Source organism: Panthera uncia (genome assembly GCF_023721935.1).
Source record: "Panthera uncia isolate 11264 chromosome A1 unlocalized genomic scaffold, Puncia_PCG_1.0 HiC_scaffold_17, whole genome shotgun sequence".
Taxonomy (NCBI): Eukaryota; Metazoa; Chordata; class Mammalia; order Carnivora; family Felidae; genus Panthera; species Panthera uncia.
Genome location: NW_026057577.1, coordinates 85730765 through 85744525, shown reverse-complemented (window position 1 = coordinate 85744525; position 13761 = coordinate 85730765). Strand labels below are relative to the sequence as shown.

At 39.6% G+C, this 13761-nt stretch overlaps 1 protein-coding gene across 1 annotated transcript in view; it reads right to left on the bottom strand.

Moving 5' to 3' along the window:
- Window positions 1-2662: 2662 nt before the first annotated feature.
- Window positions 2663-13761, bottom strand: part of CAMK4 (calcium/calmodulin dependent protein kinase IV) — a 225476-nt gene continuing 214377 nt past the window's right edge. Inside the window, exons 11-12 of the mRNA XM_049647708.1 lie at window positions 9071-9223; window positions 2663-7468 (exon numbers count right to left, since the gene is read on the bottom strand). Of these exons, the coding sequence (XP_049503665.1) occupies window positions 7028-7468; window positions 9071-9223 (594 nt within the window). The 3' untranslated portion in view covers window positions 2663-7027. The remainder of the gene's footprint in view (window positions 7469-9070; window positions 9224-13761) is intronic.

The following is a 13761-nucleotide window of genomic DNA, read 5'->3' as shown; positions in this document are numbered from 1 at the left end:
TTGTTGTGAGACAATCTGCTCTGTTGTGAGACAAAGCTCTCCTAGCTTCCTCTGGGAATTAGAGCCTTACGTGAAGTAGAGGAAAGTCATGGAAATCTCTCAGATGTTCGCAAAAAAGCATGGGTGCCATGATAGGCCAGGGTCATCAGGTTTTTTTTCTGTAGAGAGCCAGATAGACATGTTACGCTTTGCTGGGCTATCCAGTTCTCTCTGTTGAAACTTCTCAACTCTGTTCTAGTAGCATGAAAGCAACCAGACAATATGTAAATAAATGAGCATGGTCATGTTCCAATAAAAACTTTATTTATAAAAACAGGCTTCTGGTGGATTTGGTCTGTGAACCATAGTTTGCCTGATTCCTGAAAATTATTCTTTGGAAATTTAAATTTATTTCCTTGGGCTATTATGTGGAAATTGCTTTTTTAAAAAATGCACATATAAGTTTTATGTGTATATCATAAAGACCATAGATAAAAGAATGATCATCGATATTCAAATAAGAAAGTATAAACATTAGCTTCTAACTCATTTACTACTAATAATATCTTTTGCCTGATACGCTTAGTTCATTGGGCATAAGGAATTACTTGAACCTTTTTAAACCCCTGTCTGCTGTTCCCACTCAGTGAACTCACAAGAAATTTTAAATTTTCAAGGGAAACACAGCAACATCTATCAGATAGGGAATGCAATACTACTATTATGTTGTTTGGACCTAAATACTTAATAAATGGACATGTTAGATAATTCTTTTGGCTTTGGGAAGACCATGAAAATAATACTGAGACTAAGGATGTACGAATAGAAACACCTTGGGAACTTCTAACGTAAGAACCTGGACGATAAAAATGTAAACAAAATCATAACTCGTGAATATGTTATTTGTACTCTATGCTAATGTAAGTCGCTGCATGATAGACGATAAAATAGGTCAGGTTAACAGGGAGCAGCTATAAGATGACAGTTTTCAATTTATAGTCATACTTACTTGTATCTTTTACAAACCAGATTAACTACTATACATGTAACAAGGAAAGGACAAAGAAAGGTTTCTACAACTGATTATCAGAGTGAGAGCACTTAGGGAAAAACAATAGCTTTCAAAAATTCTAATGTGAAGCCTATTGTATTTGAATACCCCAAAATAGTATTTTAAATGGAAAATAGTATTTTAACTGACTGAAGATTAAATATGTCATTTTTAACAATGAGTCACAACAAAAATTACACAGATATAAATATTCCGTATCCATGGGTTTTCCAGGTCAATCTTCAAAATGTGCTGAAAACAACTATTAATAACAAGCATGATTTTGTAGTCTTAGCATTGCTGCTTAGAGTTTCAAACTAAATTGTGGGCCACCAAGGGCCCCACATTTCTCCAACCAGTCTGGGATACTCCTTCCAGGGTTTTAGCAGATCTCACAAGCCTAGAGGGCAGCCTGATGGCCAGAAGGATGAAGCAAAACATTGATTTGGGACAAGTGGTAGCAAACCAAGACACAGGGAAGAGTAACTGACTCGTGGAATCCCATTTTTTCATACTGAATAATAGCAATATACCAGTATTCAAACAGCATCAGTTTCAGTCAGAGCATGGGAAGAGATTTCCTTCCATCTGGCTCATTTGAGCTCAGCCAGGTCAGATGCCTAGTGTCTTCTGAGCAATGTCTGATTCCTGTGAAGGAGTCAGATGGTCCGCTCTCATTCAAGGCTTCCATCTTGCCCTAGGTGGACCTCTGGGCCAGGTAACAGGGAAAAGGCTGAGTCTTGAAGGAAGTTAAAATCATGCAATCAAATCCTCTAGAGTATATCACAAGCATTTATGAAAATTGGAATTTTAAACAAGCCAACATAAATTAGTCAAGTTTGTTATTGCTCTCCAAGGTAAGTATATAAATGGTTGGGCTTTGTGAGCTGAGATTACATTATCTGATCTCAGGTGATATCTGAAAGGAGTAATAATGACAAAAACTGGCCCTTAGTAGATCAGAATGTAGAAAGAGGAAATGATGAACTTGGTAACCATGGTGGGTAGCTGATCTCTCTCCAGTCGTCTTTTTTCCCCCTTATTTGTCAAGGAACCAGAAACTCACCCTGAGTTGTGCCAAGGGGAGAAAAGGACTTTGAAAAAAATGTATAGAAAATTATTGGGTACATTTCTATTCATCATGTAGTTATGAATATTGTAATATTAATATTGCAATTGCATGCACATAATGTTTTTAAAAATCACGGGCGACACACAGTCTAGCCATTAAGCAGTATTTAACTAGTAAATGCTCAAATATTAGCAACGACCCTAATCGGGAACATATCTGCGATGAACATTGAGGAAATTGGAATATGACCTAAGAGACAGTGATTGTAAGGATATTACAAATCCTATTATGTCTGGAAACTTTGCACCATCTAAAGCAGAACTACATAACCAGTCTATACTCCACAATGACAATAAATTACATAATGGCATTGTAATTATGTAATTGACTCTGCTCGGTATATTTATTTCAATTTTTCGTGGAGTTAACCTTCATCCAGAAAAACCGAGTGCTGATTCACTTCGTTGACTTTTGTTTTTCTGTTCTTTCTTTCTTTCTTTCTTTCTTTCTTTCTTTCTTGTTTTTGTTTGTTTGTTTTTGCATTTGCTTTGCAAGAACAATCCTAAAACAGAATAAATGGCTTAGTAATTTTACTCTTTGCCTTTTCTGGCATTTACTTTTTTTTTTTCTAATTTGAAATGCAACCAGATGCTTCTGTGAAATAAAAACTGAATTATGAAACAAAATGGCTCTCTCTAAATCTTCGGTCTGTAGGCAATCCACCAAGTTACCTTGCATGTGAAACTGGAAATAGGGGTTGCTAGATATTCTAAATTACAAAATATGTTTTAAATACTATGTAATTGAGGTCACAGTAATAGGCAAACTATTCCTTTCTTTTTTAAGTTTGCCACTCAACATGGCTATAGAACTTTGAGGATTATTCTAAAATAGCAGTATATAAGAAAATTCTAAGTCTTTGAATCCATGTATAATGGCAGTGTTGATTGAACAGTTCTGAGGAAATCTAAAAAGATCCAGCCAACGGTCATTCTTATTTTGGGGGTTACTGGGATGATATCCTCACCCTCCCCAAATGATCTTCATCACATGAATTTAGTATGTTCAGGTGATTTGTAGAAGGAAATATTGCCTGTAACAAAATGATGCCCACCTCAGTCCAGCCTTAAAAAATCCTATTAAGGGTCTGTGTGTAGTCCCTCCTGAGTGGGGACACATGGTTTCATACACAAGAATACTGTTGATGTTATGGCAGTACTCAGGAGACTCGAGCCTGAAGTCAAGATTCCAGGGCCCAGAGAGGGATTAGAGGGACTGTGGCAAACAGACAATTTTGCAATGCCCAGGAAGGCATTGTTCTCTAAAAGTCGTGATGGGAAATCTTCCTTTGAAGTACATGATTAAGCAGATGTGGCCAATAGAGTTTTTACTTATTTCGGTCTGTGACATTTCGGAAACATTTTCTTTTTGGCCTCCTACCAACTCATCAGTATGGAAAACTGAGGCAGCTCAAATCTAAGCATAGAAATTCATGTGTCATTTTTGCTTTAGAAGTGCGCTCTGGAACAGTTTTGTTCCAAAACATTAGCCACTAGTCATGTGTGGCTATTGAGCACTTGATGTCCTAAAGGTATAACATATATATATATACTCCTGATTTTTAAAACTTAATATAAAAATAATAAATTCAAAATATCTCAATAATTTTTCATATTGATTATACATTGGGATTATAGCACTTGTTCTAGATGATAACTTCTACAACCATGTTATTCTAATTTCTCCCTTATTTATGTATTTGTGGGGCAAATGAGCTCTTACAGCCTGAAAAGCCCAGTGGGATTCTGACTAGACTTTTTAAATGTGAGAAATAATAATTACCATAATTCTTCATGGTAAAATAGTCTAGTTCATGCTATGTATCTGAACTTATTTGAGAAACAAAAATCAATAATGTATTAACTGTCAGCTCTAAAATGCAAAACAGAATTTATTGTTCTGTGCTAAAATAACCTTAATGTTTTTGCTTTGTGACTATATTGTCTTAATTAAAGGGAACATTATGAAAGAGTTTGTCAAATTAAGGCTCTCTCTACAACAGTCTACCATTATTTAGCTAAGTAATCTTTGTGGGGTTGTTGTTGTTTTTTTTAATGTTTACTTTTGAGAGAGAGAGAGCATGAGCAGGGGAGGGGCAGAAAGAGAGGGAGACACAGAATTCAAAACAGGCTCCAGGCTCTCAGCTGTCAGCACAGAGTCCAACGTGGGGCTAGAACTCATGAACATGAGATCATGACCTGAGCTGAAGTCAGATGCTTAATGGACTAAGCCACCCAGGCGCCCCTAGCTAAGTTAATCTTTGAGATAGATAACAGATCTCTTTTAAATAAAGAAGATAAATGTTTGTTGTTCTTTCAAAATGGTTAATCTAATTATCCTAACAGATTGTATTTCTGTTAAATCTTAGATTGAATCCTTTGGCTGAAATGACCAATTTTTGTGAAAGTCTGACTTGTTTTTGCATTGAAATGACAAAGTTAGTCACTATTTTGGCATCATCAGGACTTCATCTTTTACAGTCAAAATTTAAAACTCCCGTTAATCTTTAGAAAGTGCAATTTACAGGTTAAAAAAAAAAAATAGAGGAAATCACCCTCAGGTGTTCAAGTACTCACCAAGGAAAAGGCATGGGTACTCATTTAAATGGGTAAATTCTTAAACACACACTGGCCTTTCGCATCCGCTACTGCTGGAGCTCCTGTTAACACAGGCCACAGGCAGCACAGTCAGCCTGAGTGATGGATCAGAGAATGACTGCCCTCCCTCGGAACACTGTGGGGGTGGACGGGGCCCGGAAGGGCAACGCCTAATGATGTTCCAACAATGCCACTGTCCAGTAAGATCCATTTCCCTCTCTTCTTTCCTTTTCCAGTATATGGGACAACGACCCTATCTGCCTGTTAAGTCTCATTAGGAAAAGCTCACCGGGCAATTGATCTTCTTAAATGGAAATGTTAATGCTTAGTGAAGAAGGCATTCTTAAAGATTAAAAAGAGTGAGCCCTTTATAATTACTAACCTGGAAATTCTGAGAGAATAAAGAAGGAAGGAAAGAAACGGGAGAAAATAAGTACTCTCAACTAGCTAAAAACAAAAAATAATCTTCTGAGCCCAGATGATGTGCTTTTTAAGGGCTTTTTCCTCTGTCCATGTCGGTGACCCATCAGGCCCTTAAACCACGGATGACGAGAAGTCCTACCTTTTCTTCTTATGAGAACAGTAGTAAAGGAAGGTTTGCGCTTGGAAAGCAGAATATCTACCAAGGTCCAGGAGCCCGCAGGAACCAGAGATTTAATTTCATTTTCCAATTTGACAGTTTTGAGGAAGAGCCCAAAGAATTTAAGATCTTTTTTCGGTGAAGATTTTTATGTGACAGTCATTTTTACTGTCCATATTTTGGTCTCTGAAAATAATCCTTTTTTAAAACTGAGGAAACCTATTTGTGATGCATAATTTGATAAAAATGTTCACTTCATCTCAAACTAGAAAGAAATATGAGGTACTTGGAATTTAGGTGTGGTTTCTATAAGGGAAAAGTGTTCATATGAAAAATCAAAGAAAAATATTTTGAAAAAAAATCATAATGAAGTATTAGGTCTAATGTTATAGCTTCTTGTGAGTCTGATTTGAAATCAGTGCTTTTTCTTTGTTTCTTTTTGTTTTTGTTTTTGTTTTTGTTTTTTAAGGCAAATAAAATGTTGCACTGTCCTAAATTTCTTGGCATGGAAACTAAAAAACTACATTGTAAGATGTGGGCACTTCTATTCCAAGTATGAGAAAAAGATATACCAGATTTTCTGAAATATCTTTAGTTCATAAGCAATGTATCTAGTTCATCATCAACTGAAGGGAAAAAGGACTTTCATAAACAAAAGTTTCCTTACTCTAGTAAAGTGGATGATCTTATAATGGAATATTATTCTCACTCTATTCAGATATTTTGGCACCAGCCTGTGGGGTAGATTTTTCTGAATATTTGAAACTCGGTAAATACAGAGTTTATTCATAAAAATGTCACGGTCTTTAAAGTTGTACAAACTCATGAATAAATCCAATTGTATCTGAAAATGACAAGCAGTCAACCTTTGTTAGTTTAGGTCTAGGCCTTAGCTCCTTCTCTTCCCTCAGTTTCTTTAGCCTACCTTAAGTTGTCCATGAGAAAGAAACTGTATTAGCATGGGAAGGAAGGGATATATCTCTCAGCAGAGGTCTGTAAAATACTTTCTCCAGGATTGTAAAATGGCAGGATTTTGTGATAGAACATTTTTGGTTATTAGTAATATAGTGTGCATAAATAAGGACAAAATTAGAAAGCATTTGCTACACAAGCTTTAAGGGCATTTTGTTTCATGGCCCTTAAGTATGCTTCAACTTCTTACCATTGTAAGTGGGATTTTTTATATGTACCATAAAACTGCACCCTATAACCATCTCCTTGTAAACAGTTTGAACACACTGAAAAGTATAATGTGAATGCCATGGGAACATGTCTTATAGCATTACCTAATATTGAGCAACAGTCCAAAGGAATTACTGCCTTGTGAAGAAATCCAAAGGATGTATGATGGCTAGGTTTTCAAAGCAAAAACAATGTGTTACAAGTTACTTCAAATGTATGCTACTGGTCCCTGAAAATGTATGTTTTTAAAATGTATGTTGTTTACTCAAAATTTCAAATTTAACTCATCAGCATTAGGTATCCATTACATACCACAGAAGACACTATTTTTTCATAAAGCAGTCACATGCATGAAATTAGGATTACCAACTGATATATATGTATTTTTTTTTGCACCTCAAAAAACAGAATCACTATAATGCAGATCATGCTTCCACATCTTCCTTGCTGAAGGACAAAACATACAAAGTGCCCGCATTTGGCCTCCCGACTGGAAAGAAGCCAAATCAGTACTCTGGCAGGATCACATCATTCTGCTGAGCTCCAAATACCACAGCCGGGTTTTCTTGCTCTTGTTTGGAGGCTGCTGCTTCCTCCGAGGTCTTCAGCTTCTCCTCTACTAGGCCCTCCTCGATTTCTGGGTCAGCCACCTTTGTCCCATCTTCTAGTGCTTTGGGCACCGCACTGGTGGCCTTGGCAGCACTTATATCAGCATCTTTAACTTCTTCTACAGCCTGTACCTTCATCAGCTCAGCCTCTGCCCGCTCAACTGCCACTGGGGCCCCACTTCCTTGAACTTCCTCTCCTTCTGAGATAGCTTTAACATCTTCACTGCCATCCTGAATCGAAGAAGGTGCATGGCCGGCCTTCTGGCTCTCTTGGATGCTGCTGTGGCTGCTGCTGGCGCTTCCCAGCCGGGAAGAGGCCACCACGGCCTTCACTGCTGCCTGATTAGAAACAGAGAAGTGTCAGGTGTCACCTGCACTTAAAATCCCCAATCAGAGCTCCATCTCAGCTTTGCATGTTCCAGACATATTTATTATTCCAAGATGGTTGAATGAAAACTTGTTTGGAGCATAAACAGAAAAATCTCTTTAATCCCAAGCTAGAGTATTTAATCATCTGGACCAGTGAAAGCTTGAGTAAACATGTTTGCCCATGGATAACCTATTTTCAAATATTTTGGACTTTGTTTCCTAAAGTATTTGTTTCATGGAACACTAGTATTATGTGACAAAAGAATTCCATGGTTAGGTTTGTTTGAGAAGTCCTGGGTTCAGTCAAAGTTATTTAATCCATAGTATTTCAGATCAATTTGACCACAGAGCCCTTAAGGTTCATTTAGTCTTTATCAGCCTGTAAGTGATGGCTGAATTGAACGTTATTTTTGACCTTCAGCTGTTCTCTGAAATTCTCTGGATATACAGTCAGTCCTAAACACCATTATGTAAGAGAAAAGCATCTAATATATCTTCTATGTATATTCTATAAAAAGATATATTTTGGACAGTTTTCTGTATCACATGAATTACAGTTGACACGTGAACAACATGCGTTTGAATTGCAAGGGTCCATTTACATGCAGATTTTTTTCAATAGATGCATTGAAAAGTTTTTTGGAGATTTTCAACAATTTGAAAAAACTCACAGATGAAGTATGTAGCCTAGAAATACCCGAAATGTTAAGAAAAAAATTAGGTATTATTGTAAGAATATAGTACATAAAACATTGAACATAAAAACTATGCATTAATTGACTGTTATCTCTAAGGCTACCAGTCAACAGTAGGCTATTAGTGATTAAGTTTTGGGGGAGCCAAAAGTTATAGGTAGATCAACTGTGTTGAGGAGTTTGGTGCCCCTAAACCCAGGATTGTTCAAAGGTTAATTGTATTTTAATTTTTACCAAGTATTGTAATTTATCTACACTACATTATAGTTTTTAAAAGTTTCCCAATTTTCACATATTCAGAAAGAAAACTTTCTGAATAAGTACCAGTTTCCTGAGCAATGCTGTTTAAGCAGTTCAGTCACGATTATATGAGTAGCAGTGATAATGTGTTTGGTGAGTAAATCTCAACATATAACACATTTCCCTTTATTAATAATGAATTCTTTTAAAAATTTTTAATGCTTATTTATTTCTGGGGGGGGGGGGAGAGAGAGAGAGAGAGAGAGAGTGAGAGCATGAGTGGGGAAGGGACAGAGAAAGAGGGAGACACAGAATCTGAAGCAGGCTCCAGGCTCTGAGCTATCAGCAAAGAGCCCGACACAGGGCTTGAACTCATGGACTGCGAGATCATGACCTGAGCTGAAGTTGTACACTTAACCGACTGAGCCACCCAGGTGCCCCAATAATGAATTCTTAAGAGAGAATAACATGACTGTCAGTGGCTTTACATTGTTGGGATTTCAAAGCAGGATTTTCCCTGGTACCATAGGAGATAAATAATATAATTAGATGAAGAATAGTGGAATTATCTTTAATAGTTCAAGCTAAGAGAGAGATTTTTTTTTTTAACAGAACAAAACAAATCTACAAATCTTACCTTAAGCTTGCGTCGGGCATTGAATTCTTGGAGCTTCTTTTGAGCAGTATCCATGTGTACAAAATTAGCTGCTTTGCCTGTGACCCATGGGTGCTGGAGAGCTTGGAAAGTAGTCAGCCGTTTCTTAGGATCCAAAACAATTAATTTTCTAACCTGAAATGATAAAGAACCATAGATTTCTTAGGGAGATTTTTTTATGGCTTGCCCCTCAGCTTGTGAACTTCTATTTTCCTAGCAATACCATGAAATATACATTTAAAAAAAAAAAGCTTTTAAGCCGTCAGTAGTCACTGTACTGATAGCTTCAGGTAGCAGCGGCTGAGGGGGTCTGAGAAGACAGTGGTGTGTACCAGCTAAGAGCCTAAACTTGCAGACAGTTTTCCAAGGGAGGTTAAAGAAACAGGTCCTGGCTTGCCTGTGGACTGGAAGCTGTCTGAAGGAGAACCAGCATCTGAATAATTCTAGGCTGTACTTCATACCACTTAGAATTCAGAACTTGTTGGGGAGCCTGGGTGACTCAGTCGGCTAAGTGTCCGACTTCAGCTCAGGTCACGATCTCGCAGTTTGTGGGTTTGAGCCCCGTGTCGGGCTCTGTGCTGACAGTTCAGAGCCTGGAGCCTGTTTCAGATTCTGTGTCTCCCTTTCTCTCTGACCCTCCCCTGTTCATGCTCTATCTCTCTCTGTCTCAAAAATAAATAAAAACGTTAAAAAAAAAAAGAATTCAGAATTTGTTGTATCTCAGTGGAGATAGTATCATCGTGCATCCATCATGTCTTCTATGGGGATTAAATGGCATCAAAGGGACAGTACCATAGTCCTTACTCTTATCCCATGACTCTGATAAAGTTCATTCTTTCTAATACCTTCAGGGTTTTGAAGGAATAAGCCAAGTGCTGGAGTAAAAGCCTATTTAGAATCAAAGCAAAGGTGTCAGTGGTTTAGGGGCATGATTTGTTTAAAGGACTGAATTCAACCCATGGCAGACCATTCTGGAGGTTGACCCCTGAGGATGAGCAGATAATAAACTGCCAGGGAGATCAACAACCAAAATAATCTCTGGCCCTGGGCTCAGAAGGGGTGACCTGGAATGAGGCAGAGACTATTTGGAGTTAGGAGGCATGTTCAAGCCCAGTTACATCTCTTACCTACTTTTGTGACCCTAGACAAAGACCCACATACTAACTGAGTCCCTGTGGACATTCTCCTAGGCCCTTTTCTTATATGACCTCATTTCCACCTTCATTCCTTTGTAAATACACTCTTATGTGCATATAAAAATGTTTTAAAATTCATATAATTCTTTCCATGACCTTATCAACTTGGAACTATTAGCTCCAATTCATAAATGAGGGATGAGAGGAAGCTCAGAAAGATGTAGTGCCTTACCTAAGGTCGGACAACTTATAATTGGTGGAGGCTGTGTGCAAACTCAGGTCTGTCTTACCTCAGAGCTCATTTTGTGGCTACTCTACCACAGCGCCTCCGTGGCAGTCCGTCAACTCCCCTGGCCTTCAGTCTGCGCATGTGGCAAATGAGGGGCTTTTGGTGTCGTAGGCCTAAGGTCTTCCTAACTCTGATAAGGTAAGAAGAACTGAACACAGGCTAACACAAATCAGGCAGCAACTCAAATGAAGAACACATACCTGGTTCTCCTTTTACTTCTTTTCTGTAAAATTTGCAAAGAAGTGTGTGTTTGGGATAAGAGACAGAATTTGTAGAGGGTAGAGATGTGAGGTTGTTTGGGCTAAAACTCTGAGAGGAGGTGGTGGGAGGCACAGGTGGTTAAGGAAAATGAATGTGCAGAAGGAAGTAAAAATCTGATTGCAGTCCCCCTATAACCTGTGGGATACATGTCCTAATAATTTTATGTAAATGGCACCTAATCCTTAGCAACAATTCACAATATTATTTCCCTCCCATTTTTCAATGGTCCTTTTCCTCCTCCTCATCATTACCATCCTCATCCTCATGAAAATACAAAGAATTTACTGAAATTCAGAATGTTCCCCCAAATTCCACATGTCAGCATTAATCTTTACATCTGAAGATACTGATGCACTGAATTGTTAAACTTGCTTAAGGTCAGAGAGACCCGGTGATCCTGCCAAGATTCAAACCCAAAGCCTTGCCTTGATCCGACAGCTCCCCTCACAACCTGACTCCACCATGTGTTGGCACTGTTCCCCTGCTGTTATCAGAACAGATGCAGGTTCTTCTGGTAAGTACACAGCTGTGGTACTCAAGGACTCTGTTAGTTCTGAAGTTTCATAAATTTATTAGCTCAAAGGTAAGACTTAGCTGGATGGAGGTGCCTGGGTGGCTCAGTCAGTTAAGCATCCAACTCTTGATGTCAGCTCAGGTCATGATCTCACGATCCATGAGTTCAAGCCCTGCATCAGGCTCTGCGCTGACAATGTGGAGCCTGCTTGGGATTCTCTCTCTCTGCCCCTCCCCCACTTGTGCACGTGTGCTCTCTCTCTCTCTCTCTCTCAAAGTAAAATAAATTAATTAAGGAAAAATTAGCTGAGGAGTGCCTGGGTGGCTCAATTGGTTGAGCATCCAGCTCTAGGTTTTGGCTCAGGTTCATGATCTCGCAGTTTTGTGGGTTTGAGCCCCACATCTGGCTCTGCCCAGACAGTGTGGAGCCTGCTTGGGATTCTCTCTTTCCTTTCTCTTCCCCTCCCCCACTCACCCTGTCTTTCAAAATAAATAAACTTAAAAAAATTAGCCGAACGAAGGAATATCACAGCTAATGCTCTTTTTTTTTTTTTTTTTTTATTTTTATTTTTTTTTCAACATTTTTTTATTTATTTTTGGGACAGAGAGAGACAGAGCATGAACGGGGGAGGGGCAGAGAGAGAGGGAGACACAGAATCGGAAACAGGCTCCAGGCTCCGGGCCATCAGCCCAGAGCCCGACGCGGGGCTCGAACTCACGGACCGCGAGATCGTGACCTGGCTGAAGTCGGACGCTTAACCGACTGCGCCACCCAGGCGCCCCAGCTAATGCTCTTATCCACTTAATTTTCATTAGAGATGAAAAGAAAGTAAAGGAACTGTTATGGAGTTAGTTGACGGTAGTTAGTTAACATGCATTATATATCCTTAAGTCTCACAATAATCTAGACAAAGGTACTGTATCATCCCAGAAAAGAAAACTAAAGTAGAGAGATTAGATAACAAGCCCAAGGTCACACCTGTAGGTTGTAAGAAAGGGGGCACTTTAAAAAGGGGGCACTTCAGGTGTGTCAGACTTTAAAAATCTATGGTCTATTTCCTGATCCATTGTTTCATTCAGTACACATTTACTGAGTCTGCACTACATGCCCACGTGGTACTAAGACCTGGGCACACATGCCTCGACCTCTCCCAGAACTTGCAGTCCAATTAAGGAAGACCTTTCCACAAGTAAATATAACTAACAACCATCATGAAAGCGTGAGTTGGAGGCAAAGGAATAATAGTGGCGGAAGGAACAAGGCAGGTGTGGGAAGGAGGGACTGCTGAAGCGGGAGGTGGGGGGGCGGCAAAGCTACCCCAAGGGAGTCAAATGGCAACTGCGGCTTGACATGAAGAGTTACCCATGTGAGAGGTGTGTGTGCACGTGTGTGTATGTGCACACGTGTGAGAGAGAGGCAGTATGGAGGAAGAGGCTGGAAGATAGGAGGAAGAACGTTACAAAGCAGAGGAAAGAGTAACGGCCCACACGCTGAGCTACCCTGACGAGGGGCTGTTAGTCTGATACCCTGGTGTGAAGACAGACCAGAGGACAGTCTGTGAAATGGGTGGCATGGGCAGGGTGACAGGTTCCCGGCCAGGCGGTGCTGTGTAGATCTCATTACAGATTTTGGATTTTCTCCTAAGGGCCTCAAAGCAGGAGAGTGACAGAATTGATTTATTTACTAGGCCCTTCCTCAGGATCCTGCTTGGAGAGCTTACCTGAAAAGGGCATGGAGGAGGTGGGAAGGCCACAGGGGGGTTGTGGCAGTGGTCACAGGAGAGGACAGGCCTGGTAGGGGCAGTGGTGGTGGAGTGGGGAGAAGCGGATGGATTCAAGAAGTGTTCAGGCGTGTGGGGCCTGGCTTGAGCCAGGAGTCGGGATGATGCCTCCACACATTGCACACACTGTCTCTCTGCCTGACTGCACTGAAAAGTCATGGTCTATAGGGGGTTTGTTCCACGAAAGAACATGGATGGGAAGGAGAAAAAGTTTGGAGGGAAAAGAGCATTGGCTGGAAACCTGGATCATTTGTTCCGCTGGGGAGCTGTGTGACCTTGGACAGTCAGTTCACCTCTCTGGGCTTTAGCACCCTCATCTTTAAAAGGAGGGAAACATTCGATGACTTGAATGTTAGAAGATCTTAGAAGATCCCTTGGAGAGCTATCCTTCTGTGGTTCAAAAGTTAGCTTTTAGTTATTTCTGGGTGGTTTTTCTCTAGCCATTGATGGTTACTGCTTTCATCCCATGCTAGTATCCCCTTCATTTTAGAATAGGTGGGCCATCTCCGGTGACGATATACACACAAACTTTAATATGAGCTTAAGTGAGATCCCAAGTAAAACAAACAAAAAACCAAACAAAATGAATTATCAGTAGAGTGTAACTTGTTTATGATGCCAGTGATGCATGATGGGACTTGTGTTACTACTGGGATATTTTAATAAGTTTGAACCTCTCAAGATGCAATGCTT